The sequence below is a fragment of the Eumetopias jubatus genome, unplaced genomic scaffold (genome assembly GCF_037043125.1).
Source record: "Eumetopias jubatus isolate StellerSeaLion01/CBP00866 unplaced genomic scaffold, mEumJub1_p1.0 scaffold_5, whole genome shotgun sequence".
Lineage (NCBI taxonomy): Eukaryota > Metazoa > Chordata > Mammalia > Carnivora > Otariidae > Eumetopias > Eumetopias jubatus.
The window spans coordinates 41,159,854-41,176,424 of record NW_028274811.1 but is presented as its reverse complement, the minus strand read 5'-3'; the positions used below and the strand labels follow the sequence as shown (position 1 = coordinate 41,176,424).

Here is a 16,571-nt window from a genome sequence, read left to right as displayed (position 1 = left end):
TTTCTCCAACAGTTATATTACCTGTTTGGCCAAATAAAGTACAATAGATCTAATCAAACAACACAGAGTACTGTCTCCTTCAACAAAAGCATTCTACATTGGTATACAGCTTTATACTTTACAAAATGACTTTACACCTCATTTGATCTTTATCCTTGTCAACCCTGTTAGGAATCAGGGTAGGTGCTGCCAAGTTTGTTTTTAGAAAAAGATGAAATTAAGTAAAAATCCCAACATAACAGAACCTATAGGTGCTAGGTCTAGAAGGCAGGATTTCCATCTCAAAACTGTGCTCATCTATACCCATTCCAAAAACAATTTAAATTATGTGAACTTACAGCAGACATAAAAAAAAAAAAGAGTAAGCTAACACCCAAAGAGAAAAACTTAAGATCCAAGTAGTTTATTACCATCAATTCAAGATAGCTAATTGTTACCAGATGTGTGCAAGAAAATTATCATTTGAGGACCACAGATACCAGGTATAATGCTACATTAGGCCTTTATATATATTAACTAGCTTATTTAACACATATAAACATAAAAGGTATTACCCTCATTTTAAAAATGAGAAAACACATAGTTTGGAGAACCTAGGCAAATTCACCAAGGTCATCCGGCCAGTATGAAGCCTAGACTTCAATTTGAACCCAATTAACAGACTTAAACACCTATTTATTGAAGACCTGTACACACTCTCTACAGTAAATCTGTGAGAAGCACCTTGCCATCTCCAGATGGTAAATCAGAGGATAAAGTTAAAAATAATTTTGGAAAAGACCCCATTAGCCATTCAAATTTGAAAAGTAAAACAGAGGACAGATACAAATATTTTTAGGAGTTACAGAAAACAGCATGCAAAATTTTTAAAAAGCTCAAGGTAGAGTCTAAAAATGATGGTCCAAAAATAGAAGGTTCTAATAAAGAATTAACCCATCTTGTCTTTTTTGCTATTAGCATACAGTCAAGAGGAAATAGGCAAATTACTCCCTTTTAGTTAATTTTTTTAAATCGTTTTAGGGATTGCTGCTCTCACTTTCATGAATTTAATGATACGCCATCACTGAATTTTATCAGGTTCAAGTCCCATCATAATAAACACACAGTAAGAGAAATATCAAAGAAGTCCATGATACTAATAAATGATGAAGTATAGTTATTTTTCTTTAGTGCTCTGAAGCCTATCAAAACAAATCAAAAGAAATAAAAATAAACTCCTCTTAAAATGAAATTAATGAAAGCAATTCCCACTAAATGACCAAAGAATATGTCCCACATATAATCACATTTGGACCAGATCCAGGAAGGAGGAGCAAATTTTGAACAACTTAAAAAAAATCCACATATTTAACCCCCAAGCAAAAGAACAAAGAACTATGGTACTTCACTATGAGCCCTAGTCCTCCTGTAATCTTCCATCCTTCCTCCAGAGTGATCCGCTTAACCCAAAGTGAAAGGGAAGATGAAAAAGACTTGGTGGCAAAAGTTCTGAAACAACTTCTCAGTATTTAGGGCTGCCAGCTGTCCTAACTTCTAGTCCCCTTCATTATCCCAAGTAGCTTAAAGACTAAACTTTATAAATCATCAATGTTCAGTCTTCCAGAGATAATGTAATTATGAAAGTAACGTGCACAAGAATTGTCTGGGAATCTTGTTAAAATGTAGACTGTCATGCAGTAGTTCTGGGTGGACCATTAGACTCTGCATTTTTTTTTTTAAGATTTTTTTTCATTTGAAAGAGAGCGAGCCCGCACAAGCGAGGGGCAGGGCCCGAGGGGCAGAGGGAGAGGGAGGAGAAGCAGACTCCCCGCTGAGCAGGAAGCTGGGCACAGTGCTCTATCCCATGATCCTGAGATCATAACCCAAGCCAAAGTCAGATGCTCAACCAAATGAGCCACCCAGGCACCCCAGACTCTGCATTTCTAGGAAATTCACAGGTGACATCAATGCTACTTGTCTGTCAACCGCATTCCAAGTAACAATGTTCTAAAACATCCAAACAATAAATTCTCACAGAAATTTCACAAACACTCTTTACAAGATGTCTACTAATCTGCTCTTCATTCACTAGATGAAGCCCTTTACCTTAAAAAGGGTTCCATCTTTTTGCCTTAACCCATACCTGATGATGAAGCTCGAGTCCTGTTAAAAGTGTCTCCATTTGCTCCAGAAGAATACCTATCCTGTAAGAGGGAAGAAAAGGTTCATTTTCTATTTTGAAAATAAAAATGCATCATCATAAATAGTAGAAAATTTTAATAACTGGGCTTTGTTCCAAACAAAACAAAGCAGACTGTAAGATTTCCAGGTCACTCATTACTTTATTAATTATTCCAAAATCTCTTCACTTTAACACTGAATGCATAGCATTTTTTTTTGAAGATTTTATTTATTTATTTGACAGAGAGAGAGACAGCAAAAGAAGGAACACAAGCAAGGGGAGTGGCAGAGGGAGAAGCAGGCATCCCACTGAACAGGGAGCCCAGGACCCTGGGATGTTGACCTGAGCAGAAGGCAGACACTTAATGACTGAGCCACCCAGGCGCCCCAAATGCATAGCATATTAACATATCACTTAAAACAGCGATTAGCAAACTAGAGCCATGAGCCAAATCTGGTGGGCCACCAGTTTTCATAAAGTTTTACTGGAACATAGCCACCTTCGTTCATCTAGGCATGTCTATAGCTGCTTTTCCACCACAACAGCCAAGTTGCAACAGAGATCATTAAGCCTGCAAAGACTAAAATATTTACTATCTAGCCCTTTATGGGAAGAGTCTGCTGACATCTGACTTAAAAGTCTACCCACCCATATACTTGAAAAGTATAATTATTATTATGATATAAATAAAATCTGACCAAAGTAACACTGAATAAATCAATGCCTTCCAATATACAATATATTTTTTAAAGTTCAGTATTTCACCGTATACTCAATAATACCACACAGAATAAAATAGAACACAGAAAGAGATTAAGAGGTAACATTTTCTACAGCAAAGTACTACAGGATTTTATTGTTAACACTTCAGTTGTGGGACATGCAGGTGGCTGAGTCGGTTAAGTGTCTGCCTTCGGCTCAGGTCATGATCCCAGGGTCCTGGGATCGAGGCCGACATCGGGCTCTCTGCTCAGCAGGAGCCTGCTTGTCTCTCTCTTCCCTGCTTGTGCTCTCTCTCGCTATCTCTGTCACTATCTGTCTCTGTCTCTCAAATAAATAAAAATAAAATCTTTAAAAACAAAAACAAGGTGCGCCTGTGTGGCTCAGCCGTTAAGCGTCTGCCTTCGGCTCAGGTCATGATCCCAGGGTCCTGGGATCAAGCCCCACATTGGGCTCCCTGCTCGGCGGGGAGTCTGCCTCTCCCTCTCCCACTCCCCCTGCTTGTGTTCCTGCTCTCGTGAACTGTCAAATAAATAAATAAAATCTTAAAAAAAAAAAAAAAGAAAACACTTCAGTTGTATTGAAGCACCTGGGCAGCTCAACTATTAGTATTAGTTGGTTAAGTGTCTGCCTTCAGCTCAGGTCACCATCTCAAGGTCTCAAGGTCCTGGGATCGAGTCCCACATTGGGCTCCCCCTTTGGCAGGGAGTCTGCGTCTCCCTCTCCTGCCCCCCCCCACACTTGTCCTCATGTGCACGCACTCTCTGTCCCAAATAAATAAAATCTTTTTTAAAGAAACTTCCATTGTGTTTATATAAAGGGAAACAAATTAATGTGTTCATGGTTTTTAAAAAGGAGTTCATTCTAAAAATAAAGAAAACATCACTGATGCACTAAAAACAATATACCTATATATACATATACATTCCAAGTACAGTATAAATACAAAGAAGTGGCTCATGTCAGTTACAGAATATTCACAATTAATTTTAATCAAACTTGTCACAGCAACAGTTGGAGACTGTTGCTGATGCTCTCAAATACTGGCTGTCCCATTTTCCCTACCTTAGTCTCCAAAAAATGTATTTGCTATTAATGCATATGTATTACATTTGCAGTGGCATATTTGCATTTCTGTGGGGCTCAGAAAATTCAACTTTTGTTATTAAATCAACAGCTAAATGTCAAATTAATCTGGGAATCTTTCAACATTTTTCAGTGTATCTCTGTGTTAACAACAACTTGAATAACTTTTTTTTCTCACTTGGAACTCCTAGGGTGCCCTTATCATCATTGACTTAATTTCCCCTCACATAAGCTTCATCTACTTAGGACAAAACTTACAGAACAGAACACCCAAATTCTTGCACATGAAAAGCAGAATTCAATAATTTAAAAATGACAGGTGACCTCCAATTTACAGATGATATCTTAATTAAATGACATTAGAATAGTCACATTCCTTCAAATGAGTTCCTTTAAATAAACCAAAAGCTAGAGGTAGTGCACTAGTCATACTTATTTTCTAAAATTTCTTTCACAAAACACTAAATGACTTTAAAAACCACTTCTGTAAAGCTCAAGAGTCATCCAATTATTTTCTGAGTTATTAAGAACAGAAAGGCAATACACCATCATTGAAATGCCGGGGGCTTTTGGTAATTACTACAGTAAAAAGTTCCAATTTATGATTACCATTTAAAACAAATATCCTGTGAGATAATTAGGTTTTTAAGAACCTGACTGTGATGAACTAGAAAGTCAGAGTACAAGACATAGCATGTTTAAAAATTTTTTTTAAATAAACAAGAAGAGTGATCCAGTTTTCCTTCTTTAAAGTGAAATTCTGAAGACTTTTTTTTCTTTTCTAGTGGCCAAAGTATTATTGGATGAAGAGAATCTAAAAAAGGGCTGGTTTAAGCATTATAAAACTAATAAGGGTAATGAGGCACTTTAGCATTCAAGAACTTAAAAACTATTAGTATTAGATAATCTTCAAGCTGTGGAATTTAAAATCCCACATACACAGAATTTAAAAATTTCAAGGCAAATTTTGAAATAAAACATCATTAAAAAACCTTAACCTTTTTCATTACCTTAAGAATAAATTAACTTCATATTCCCCTTGGCTACTATACCCATTTCTCTACCTCTCTTAAAGCAAAATGTCAACAGTTGCTGCCTCCACTTCCTTATACCCCATTTTTTGTTTAAGCCACTCAAGTCGGGAGTACCCAGGGTAAATCTCTTTAAGTCTGTTTTACACCATGCAACTTCACCCAATCTCAAAACTTTAAATCCCATTATTATGCAGATAATTACCAAATTTATATCTATAGCCCTGATCCCTCTTCTAGGCAACAAATTCATATAACCTACTGACTGGTATCTTTACTTATGCTTTCATAGGAAACCCAAATTGAACACAACAAACACAACATTCTTTGTTTTGACCCCTCCAAAGCTTGTACATCTGTTGGCTAACTGAACAAAATATAAAAAAATTAATTAATTAAAATAAAATTTGGGGGCACATAAAAAGAGAAAAAGCTTGTACATCTTTCATAGATTCTCCATTTCGGCAAAGGGCGCCATCATCCATCTAGTTGCTTAAATTAAAAAAACCTATGGTACAGCATAGGGAATACACTCAATGGTATTGTAATGCCATTACATGGTTACAGATGGTAGCTACACTAATGAGCACACCATAACATACAGACTTGTTAAATCACTACTGTACACCTGAAACTAATATAACATTGTGTTTCAACTATACTTCCTAAAAATAAATAGAATTTAAAAACTTAGCCATCATCCTTGATTACTCTCTTTCACTCCCCATATCCGGTCAAGCCAGTCCTATTAACTCTTAAGTCCACAATTACCTTCAGTCTCCTCTCCCTCTCCTCTTCCCCTCTCTGAGTTCATTTTCTACCACTGTTGTCTTATCTCAGTGTACTTTAGCCATACTATCTATAGTGGGCTGAAATATGGCCACCCAAAAGACATTAAGAACTAAACCCTGAAACTTGTAAATGTTACCTTATTTGGAAAAAGAGTTGTTGCAAATATAATTAAATTTAGGATTCTGAAATGAGGAGATTACTCTGGATCATCTGTGTAGGCTCTAAATGTCACAAGTGTCCTTATGAGAGGCAAAAAGAGTTAAGAGAGAGACACACAGGCAGCCATGGGAAGACAGAGTAGAGAGAGATGGAGCCACAAGCCAGAGAATGCCTATAGCTACCAGACTGCTGGAGGAGGTGTATCTCCTAGAGCCTAAGGAAGAGAGCCCTGGTGACACCTAGATTTCTAACTTCTGGCCTTGGAAAACTAATACCTTGTTATGCACTTTATCTATCATGTTCACCACTATCCCCAACACCTAATAGGGCTCAATAAAAATTCATTGGATGATTCAAATAAGCCAAGTTAGAATTTTCAAAATGTTTTACATATAAGGGTTCTCATATGCAGCTACAAAGAATCCATTTGCATTTTGGTGAACACATTTCTTTTGACCTTGTATGTACTCAGTATTTTCAATTCTGGAATATCACTTTTTTTTTTTTTTAGGTCTTTTGTGTTTTTAAGCCAATGAATACTTCCATCAACATGGTAAGGTTTTGATCTCAAAAACTTGTCAGGTCTGCTATCCAAATGAACGTACAGATGAACAGTTTGTGAACCCTGAAGATGCCTCTTCCCTGTCCAATGTGGGGTCCAATGCAGACAGTTCCATGTTTTCTTTCCCCAGCCCCTTAAAGTTCTTAGCAAATATCTCTTTCATCTTATACCCAGAATCCCCTGAAATGCATCAAGAGTATTTTATCAATTTATACAGAATACCAAGATCTCATTTCCTATTCTAGGTTCCATGTCAAATAAAGCTGAGATAGGTTGTCCAAATAAACAGACCACACAGGTTATGTCAGATAGTGTGCTGCATAAAATTTTAAAAATTTAAATTTCAAACAAAGCATGTCTCCTTCTTTGGTCTGACACAGAAATTAAAGTCCCAAAATACAGACAATATTATCCTATATCCCTTCTTCTGATTGATCAGTCCTAGCTAGGTCAGCCCCATACACAACCCCAGTTGAAGTCTGGTCTTTTTTCCCTTTCTTCAGCAATTGCTACATGAAGACATCTAAAATTACTGCAGCTACTTCAGCACTTCCAGAGCTGAAGAACTCCAACTCCTGAGTCTCACGTATCACACACATACCCAAAGTTCAAGAGAGCTAGCATGTCACAGAAAGAGCAAAGAACCTCAAAATTTAGAGATAACTACCAAAGCCAGGAACAAATGTGACGGCTGCAAGAGCTCACAATCTAGGCCCTAATTTCTATATGTGAGAGCATTTTCCAAATAAAAGTTATTTCCCCAAACAAAAACATTTAACAATCAAAACTCATAGTGAAATCATCTACCCCATATTATGAGAGAAAACTAGAGCAAATGAGGACAGAGTATAGACAGAGAAAAACAGAAAACAAAAGGCTCTCTAGTTTCACCTTCTCTCTGGTGACAATCTATCAGTTGACTAGAATCCATTGGCTGTAAGCTATTAATCTTTTTCAAAAGGATTCAGTTTTCTCTATCTTCCAGACCTGCTCCACCAACATTTCTGCCATCTTTGCAATTTCTTTAGCCTTCTCCTCAGCCTTCTCATACCTTTCTATCACTCTATTCTCAACTCCATTATTTAGATTTTAAAGAGGAGTCAGAGATCTTTCCTCCAAGCTTGCCACCTGGACTTTTATTTGGATGACCATTTTGACTGGCTTCCACAAGTTGCATGTATTTAGCAAGAAACAAGAATTTCTCTGCTTTCTAATAGGACACACAATATCCTCCCACATCTTGGTGGTAATTATAAGCAGAAACTGCTCACAATCTTCCACAGACTGTAGCATTTCAGCTTCCTTAGTTCTGCCAACTCAATGATGTCCAAGGGCCACATTTTTTCCTGCTACTTCAGAACCATACTACAAATGTGAACAGAGAACACCCAAACTTTATTTTCTTATCTAGACAATTATTATAAACTTTGCTACTACTGCTTAATAAAATTATAATTGTGGGGGCACCTGAGTGGCCAGTCAGTTTAAGCATCTGATTCTTGGTATCAGCTCAGGTCTTATCTCAGGGTCGTGAGTTCAAGCCCTGCATTGAGCTCCACACTGGGCGTGGAGCCTACTTAAAAAAATTTTTTAATTGTGGATGGACCAATTATCTCAAGCTAGGTTTGCTTTAATCCCAAGAGTATTTGCCTTCTGAAATGTGCCACCAAAAAGGCAGATAGATGAGACAGAAGCAATCACTGTGGAGACTTACTTCTATGGTCATCTAACAAGCAGTATTCATTACACAGCTAGTAAGCAAATCCAGTACCTTGTTATTCACCATACTCATCCCCTCCAACACTCATCTCAAAAAGCTTACATGCAATGTGCCATTGCCTAACAACTGAGATGTATGGACTACATCATTACTAGATTATCAAATTTTTCTTAACCTCACATCTTTCACTGTTCCACACCCATGTGGTACACCAACTTCAAAATCTGTATTTGGGAAGTTCCAACAGCTATCAGAACAGTGGCCTATTAGTTCAAAATTATATAAGCATGGGTAAATATTAAATCTCCAAAAAAAGATCCTGAAAAGTACTCAGAAAAGGCTGATCAGATATTGTCTGATATCAATCCAAGACAGTTGCAGAGCCAAGACATTTTAAAAAACAAAAGCCCAGCTGTCTCTTAAAATAGAAATTCAGAACAGCCAATCAAAATGGTATCTTTAAATGAAACTAACCTGAATAAAAGACCTCAGATCTCTCCCACACATACATATCATATATTCATCCTCACTTTCTGCACTTTTTTTATCAACCAAGGCAGACAACAAAGCCATTGATTGCACCATGTTCCTTCAAGTCAACTAGGCCAGATACCTAATTGCATAACCAGCACCAGGAATTAAGTTTGCAGACAATGCAAAAAAATTACAAATTGGCCCCACACAAATGTATTGAGAATCATAAGGTAAAATTAGCATTAACATTCAACTTAGTATTCCTAATATTAAGAAACAAGGTAGGTTACTAAATAGCAAAAATATTTCAAGAAAGGTAAACTGAAAGTTCTGACAGTCAACCATCCCCAATTTCAGACATCCTATGCAATAAATATGCACAACATGCTACAGTCTAGTGTAGTTTTGAAGAATACTTAATGAAGACAAAAATCTCAGACTAAGAAGAAATAAAAATTAGGTGACTGTTAAAGTTCAAGTGAAAAAGTCTGTATCTGTGAATTAAACTTTGTAATATAATAAACCTACTGAGAACCAGGGGTAAAAAGAACCATAAAATATCTTTTGACCGAGTACTTTCTTTCAAAAATGGAATTACCTGATCAAAAATAAGCTGTAGATATTCATGACAACATTACAGTGAAAAGCTAACATCTTAAATTCCCAACAACAGAAAATCAATATTATGGTAGATCCATTCCATGAAATATTATGTGACCATAAGAAATTACTTCTAGGAAATTAGTAATAATATGGAATAGTGCTGAAGAGTGAAAAAGCTGGAATCAAAAATACTATTATGTATATCACTGGGGGAAGAAAAGAAGAAAATTTACTAAAAATTTATGAGAGTGTTTGTGCTAATAAGACTGTTAAGTGATTTTTCTCCTCTTTTCCCAATGCTGTAATAGAATTTTATGGTAGGCAGAGGACTATAAAAAAAGTAACACACAAAAGATGTCATTTCTAAAGTAAGTTCCACAAAAGGAAACATGACAAATTCAGATTATTATCTTCGGTATTTTGAAATAAACTTTACATACAGACCAAATCCAGTTAAGACAAATATAGGATTATGTATTTTATACGTTTGTGTGATGTAAGAACTTCCACAAAGACATCACTTGAAATAAAGTGTTTGTCAAAATTCATCAACATAATGCATAAATGCAAACTAGAAATTCTAAAAGAAAGAAAAGAAAATCAACTTTTGGAGACATTTTCAAATAGATTACACTTATGCAAAAACAATCCCTTAAAATATTTTAACTTCTAAATAAATATATAAACTTCTAAAATGGAATTTTTTAAAGTCAATCTTCAAGTCAGAACTGAAACCCAAAAACCTACTCCAAGGCCTCTTCTTGTGAATTACAATGTAACTCTCCAAAAGCCACTAAGGAAAAAGATCTGAAGATTTGTACATTTGAAAAGCAAGGTGCTGATACCATCTCAATCAGCCTAACAGATTCATCTTGAAAGATGTATGAAACCAATTTTCAAAATTCAAAGAATCACCCAGCACCAGACTGTATTCTTCAATTTTCAATACAAGTGTCTCTCAGACATATTCAACCACATTTGTACCAGCCTGCTTCCACCCACAGTAAGTCCTAAATCACCGACATTTAAATTGTTAATAATATGACATTTATTTTAATTATCAAATTACCTATTTTATTTTGTTTGAGGCTTAGAGTGCCTCTTCCTCATTGTCCCTAAGATAGTTAATAACTATCAGATGGAGATAAGCACAGCATACTGAAACAGGCTGTAATTTATAACATTCCTGCCACAGTGATTTTTCAACTTCAATAAAATCTGTAGCATTTAACAACCACAAACTTTCAATGTTACTACCTTCTCGAATACAGGAACATAAGAAGACATATGAGGTTTGATTATTTCTGCTTCCCAATCTTCATCTCCCATGGTGGCTTCCAGTTCTATTTTTATCTTAAAAAAAAAAAAAAAAAAACAACACACACACACATTTGGCCTTAGATCAGAATCATATATTTAAAAGCATAAGTTATCATAATTTCACATACACCTCCTGAAACTACTGAACTAGCTGCTGATCTTCCCCAAGTGTTTCCAAAAAGAGGGAAGTTTTGTTTCTTACCTTATACCCACCTTTTTTACCTTTAAAAATGAGTTAAACAACTTAATCATTCTAGTAATCATCATGTCCTTACTGATGCTTAGGGTTTTCCCTAAAACCTGTTCATTGAATTTACCCTCGCCTTCCAAGGGTCCCCAAACAGCTTACTGGATATTAAGGGCAAGGGAAAATTTTCAACTACTACTTAAAGTTTCTCTTCGCACATCTTTGTAAAGACGTTTGGTTTGTTATCTTTGATAGTTTAAGGGAAGAGAGAGAGCTGGGGCCAAGCCTTTTAAGTTTAGCGGGGTAGGGGACATGGGTTAGATGGCCCAAATCCTTCCAACAATGGACAACCAGTTACTCCAAAGAGCGTGCGTACACAAAAAGTACTAGGGCCATTCTTGTTCAAAGAAAAACCTGCACAGGGGCTGGGCAAAAAAAGCTCCTTTGCCTCCTCTGTAGGCCTTGAGTCCTTCGGGCGCCCACTCGGCTTTAAGACCTACACAGGCAGGAGAAGGAAAAGCCCCATAGGACGGCCCCAAGCCCCACCTGCCCCATCTATTCTTTGTCTAGCCCAAACTCCCGCCCCTGGGAAGCCCAAAGGGGCAGGTGGAGGCCCGCGCAGGAAAGGGAGGCACCAGGCCACTCACCTCTCCGCCGCTTGCTCCCCCAGGGCCCTCGCAGGCGCGGACGCCGCTTAAACGGCTGCACGTGCAGGACGCCGTCGACTGCGTCAGGTGCGCAGCTTCAACAACAAATGGCACCAGGCGACGGGCGCCACCAGCCAATCAGCGCTCAGGCAGCCGGCGTCGCCCCGCCCCACCTCCGCCGCGCATTCCCTACTTGTTCGCATTTCAGGTCGCTGTGGTGAGACCCACTGTCTTGCTCCCATAGTGGCCCGTTGGGCCTTTGGGTACAAGGCTGGCCATGAGCCACTTCTCTCTAGATTCTTCGGTGGGGTCTTCAATCTGGAGATGCCCTAGATTTTCTCTGCGCAAGTACTGCAAGCCTCCCTTTTTCTAACACCAAAAATAAAAGGGAAGATGGGTAATGCCCTCCCTCCAACCTGTTGAGCTTTCTCTTTCCTTTTTTCCTACTGCAGTCCCAGGCATTTGGCCCCTCTGGTTCTTCGTTTCTGAGGCGCTTACTTCACATCTGGAGATTTCTGCTGCTTCAACATATAGCCTAGGCCCATGGAGCTGGCAGATTTCCTTTTCCTCCCAGTGACGTCTGGGATGAGGTTCTGTCTCGCTGTTGTAAAGAAAGCCTGTCGTGGAGAGTCAAGGGTCCACGTCCTTGGAAAAGAGATGCCCTCTGATGAAGAAGAAACACGAAAATTGTGCTAGAGTAGGTCGTTCAACAAGGCTTGAAATTGTGGTCCACAGGTTTATATCCCTAGGGATACTAGCCAAACCTAAGAGTGACCAAGGGTCATTTCCACGCTTAATGTTCTCACCGAGCAGATATTCTAGTTTTGCCTCACAAAAAATAAATTTCTCAGTATTTCCCCATTCCACCAAAAAGCCTAACAAAGGGATGCTTTGAATGTATAGTTTCCATTTTTTATTTTCATCATTTTCTGTTCTCTAAATTTTTGAAGAAATACCTGAATATTTCATTCAGTAATATAAATCCCAACATAATCTGACACTCAGACAGAGAGGATGACACACTTTATGGGTTCAGCTTCATAGTTTTCATCTTTAGAACCACCATTATTGTTTCTGTCTCTTCCACCAAGAATATGTCAATATTTATCTAGTTAGCTCTATTTTCAAGGTGAATTGTTTTTAAAAGATTGTATTTAACAAAGATAAACCCAGATTATATTTTAACATAACTGTCATTTTTAATAATTTCTCTTCTTAAACCAAATTTTCACATCCTACCCTTGAGGAGGCTAGTATCTTAAATCACTACATGTGTATGGGAGAGCCACCAATACTCCCGTTGCTCTGAATTTGTAAAAAGGGGCCCTCTAACGTGTTTTAACTCACTTTGAATTGAATGTGTTGTTTCAAAATTTTTTATGTCATGGGAAAATATTACGCAAAAGGAGTAAGATAAGAAATTGCATTGATAGAATGATAACCAAGTAGATTCTTTTTCAGGTACAGAAAACTTGGGAGATATTTTCTAAAATGAACTTTTTTTCAGAATTGAGCTAAAGATAATAACTTTCTTTAATTTGAGCATAGTTGACACACACTGTTACATCAGTTTCAGATACACAACATAGTGATTCAACACGTTTATGTATTATGCTATGTTCACCACAAGTGTAGCTACCATCTGTCACCATACATCGCTATATTCCTTATGCTGTGCCTTCTATTCCTGTGACATTCATTCCATAGCTGGAAACCTGTATCTCCCATTCCCCTTCACCCATTTTGCTCATCCCCCCAACTCCTTCCTTTCTGGCAACCATCAGTTTGTTCTCTGTACTTATAGATCTGATTCTGCTTTTTGTCTTTTTTTCCCTTATAGACTCTACATATGAGTGAAATCATATGATACTTGTCTTTCTCAATCTGACTTATTTCACTTACCATTATACTCTCTAGGCCCATCCATGTTGTCTCAAATGCCAGTCTCATCATTTTTCATGGCTGCATAATATTCCATTGTGTAAACATACATAACTTCCTTATCCATTTGTCTATCAATAGACACTTAGGTTGTTTCCATATCTTGACTATTGTAAATAATGCTGCAATAAACAGAAAGGTGCATATATCTTTATAAATTAGTATTTTCATTTTCTTTGGGTTAAAGAAAACACTTAGCAAATATTTTCTGCTATTCAGTCTTAGAACAAACAGATTGTTATTGCTTTCGGGTATTGCAATTAAGCAGTTCTTTATGAAACATTCTATATAATTTTGGGGAGCTATCCCTGGTTAATATAAAGTAAATTCTAATGAGAACTTAAGTTCAATATTAAGGAAAGGATAAATAAGAGATGGATGAAAATAATACAATTCAAAAATTGAACATAAACAGTGAAAAAAGACAAACACAGTTAAGTAAATACTTGCTCCATGATGTGTGTGCCAAGAAAGTAAAGCAGTATGGGTATCTCCCGTGTTTAGAAAGCTCACATTCTGCCACTTTGCTTCTATGAAAGACCTACATTTGGGCCTGTTTTCACAAACCAAAAATCCAAAGAGGATTTCTGCTTTTAGGAAAAAGCAAAAGCAAAAATAGCATTCAGTGTTTTTTCTGCAGTGATGCCTTATGGAGGCAGCGAGTAGCACCAAGCTCCCTCCCCAAGAGCTAAGCATCTCAGCATCATGCCACTGTTGCTTTAGACTGTGTTTGTGAGCATCTTTGATTTAACTCAATTTATTTTGGGCATCCATTAGCAAGATGTATCCTAAGATATCAGAAAAGTATAAGGGAGGTCATTTTTTGATCTGAGAAGTGTCAAAATTTTTTCATAGAAATTCATGGTAATTGCTTCTTCACTTTACACTATTGTGACCTGTGAAAGGCTTCATAAGAACACTCCACTTTCAGATAGTGGGGGACACCCGCATTTCTATTTTCCGTGTTCCTTCCGACAGATCTGAAATTAGTGACGGTACTAAATTGCAACATGGGGAAAATGCAGGAATTCATTTAGTTATTCATTTAGTTATTGAATTGGCTTTAATTGAACACCTAATATGTGCCAGGTACTATGCTAAGTGCTACAAGTAAAATTAGCCAATTTCTCAAGAAACAGTCTAGGAAAAAGAATGGTAGTGGCTAATGGAATATAAAACTTTAAGATTTCTGTCTCAGAAGATTCACTAGAAAGCTTATATACAGTTTATCCAAATTCTGTACATCCCGTGTAATAAGGTTTTCTCAAAGATTTTTCACAGTTTAGAATCAAAGTTTGCAGTTAATATCCTTTACTCCTTAGAAAGAAGCATTAAATTCTCCAAAGAGAACTGATATTTTAGACTTATGTTTTCAGTATTATTTCCACATTATTCAAATGATTTTTTAATTCATGTAAACTGTGCCTAGTATCATATCAAGCCTGTTAAATTTTTCTTTTAATCTACCCAGTAGGCCAAAAATGGGTCACCTCAAATGGGGGAAAGTAGATATTCACTCCTAGGTACTGAAAATATCTGAGAATCTCTTACTATGCACATAACCACACAAAAGATTTTTTTAAAATAAATATTACAGAGACACCTGAGTGGCTCAGTTGGTTAAGTGTCATGATCCCAGAGTCCTGGGATCAAGCCCTGTAGCAGGCTCCTTGAGCCTCCCCTCTGAGCAAGGAGCCTGCTTCTCCCCCTCCCTCTGCTGCTCCCCCTGCTTGTGCTCGCACGCTCTCTCTCTTTCTCAAATAAATAAAATCTTTTATAAATAAGTAAATAAAACAGGTTGGAGTCCTGTAAATCAACACAAAATGGAGGAGGGGGTAGGTTTATAGCATCTCTAAGATACTATGGCGCTAGTAACACATCTAACGAAGAAAGTCATCAAAGAGGGGTTTTCAGCATACCAAGCAGGATTCAGAGAGACGAAACTCTTTATTTTTCCAATAATAATTAAGGCAATATTTACCAAAGTGGGGTACACATGCCACTGATTTTAGGCAATTTATGGACAATTTTCATTTTAATCGTTATTTGAGTGTTATACTTAATATTTATTTTAATGTTTCAGAAAACTAACAATCATAGCAAACCTAGTATTTCAGAAATATAATTGCTTAGAATGAAGCTAAATAGTTAAGTTTTTAAAAAGTATGTTCAATTAAAGAAAAAGTATATATTAATGGTATGCAGGAATGACAAAAATCATGAAGGTGGTATTCAAATGACTAACATTTGGAAAACACTGGTGCAAATGGAAAGACTTTGGATATGGGGATTGGTCACTAGATAGGTTTTCTCTTTTATGAGGTAATGATATTTCATCAGCACATGTTCTGATTCTATGCTCACTTAGCAACTTCTTAATTAATAATTCAACTTCCCAAAAATATTTTGATAGTAAGAAAGGAGGTGCAGTGGATAAGACATATAAGCCTTACTTGCTCCCCATTATGAATGAATACATTGAGAGTCTAGTTTAGATATCAGTCTTGTTTAAATAGTGTTCCTGAAAGATCCTGATATCAGTCTTGTTTAAATAGTGTTCCTGAAAGATCCTGATTATAATCAACCAGACCTTCTAGAGGACGTATTACATTCAGTAGTCCCTAAGTACTTTTACAAGGGTATTTAATGAGAGCTAGAAGTAAGTGAAGGATACAAGTCAAATACTGTGTCAGGGTACATTGAACCTAAGACTAAGGGGTCTTCTTGGCCCTTCACTGTAAAACGGTGTTTCATCGGTGAATTATGTATGGAGTACGGTAAAGAGTCAAGAGGAAAACACAGTATACCAAAGTCTAGCCCTTTCCATTCCCACTAGATGTTTGCTATACCTAACAACAACAACAACAAAAAAGCTGACTTTTCTGTGTCCCAAATGGCAAGGCAATGTGATTTGTGAAAGTCATTACTGTCAATCTTCCTGGGTATAAAAGAGGGAAGTATTTCACCTCAAGAGAAGTAGTGACCAGGTCCTGTCAATGAACCTCAGCCAGGGATAAAGCTCTTTCTACCTATGCTTACTAAGACTAAAGAGTTGGAGCTTTCAAACAGGGAGGAAGAATTACTAGCATTTTACTGAGAAGTCAGTATTGGTAATCTCTAGTTATCCATTTATTAACCATAGGAACTTGGGCAAGTTATTTAATCACT

At 37.0% G+C, this 16,571-nt stretch overlaps 1 protein-coding gene across 5 annotated transcripts in view; it reads right to left on the bottom strand.

Annotated features, from left to right (window-relative positions):
* DDX4 (DEAD-box helicase 4) overlaps nucleotides 1-10,637 on the bottom strand; it is a 69,062-nt gene extending 58,425 nt beyond the window's left edge. For all 5 annotated transcript variants that reach the window (XM_088023637.1, XM_088023638.1, XM_028119076.1 and 2 more), the window contains exons 1-2: nucleotides 10,566-10,637; nucleotides 2,123-2,183 (exon numbers count right to left, since the gene is read on the bottom strand). In XM_088023637.1, the coding sequence (XP_087879763.1) occupies nucleotides 2,123-2,183; nucleotides 10,566-10,637 (133 nt within the window). The remainder of the gene's footprint in view (nucleotides 1-2,122; nucleotides 2,184-10,565) is intronic.
* Between the last annotated feature and the right edge of the window lie 5,934 nt (nucleotides 10,638-16,571).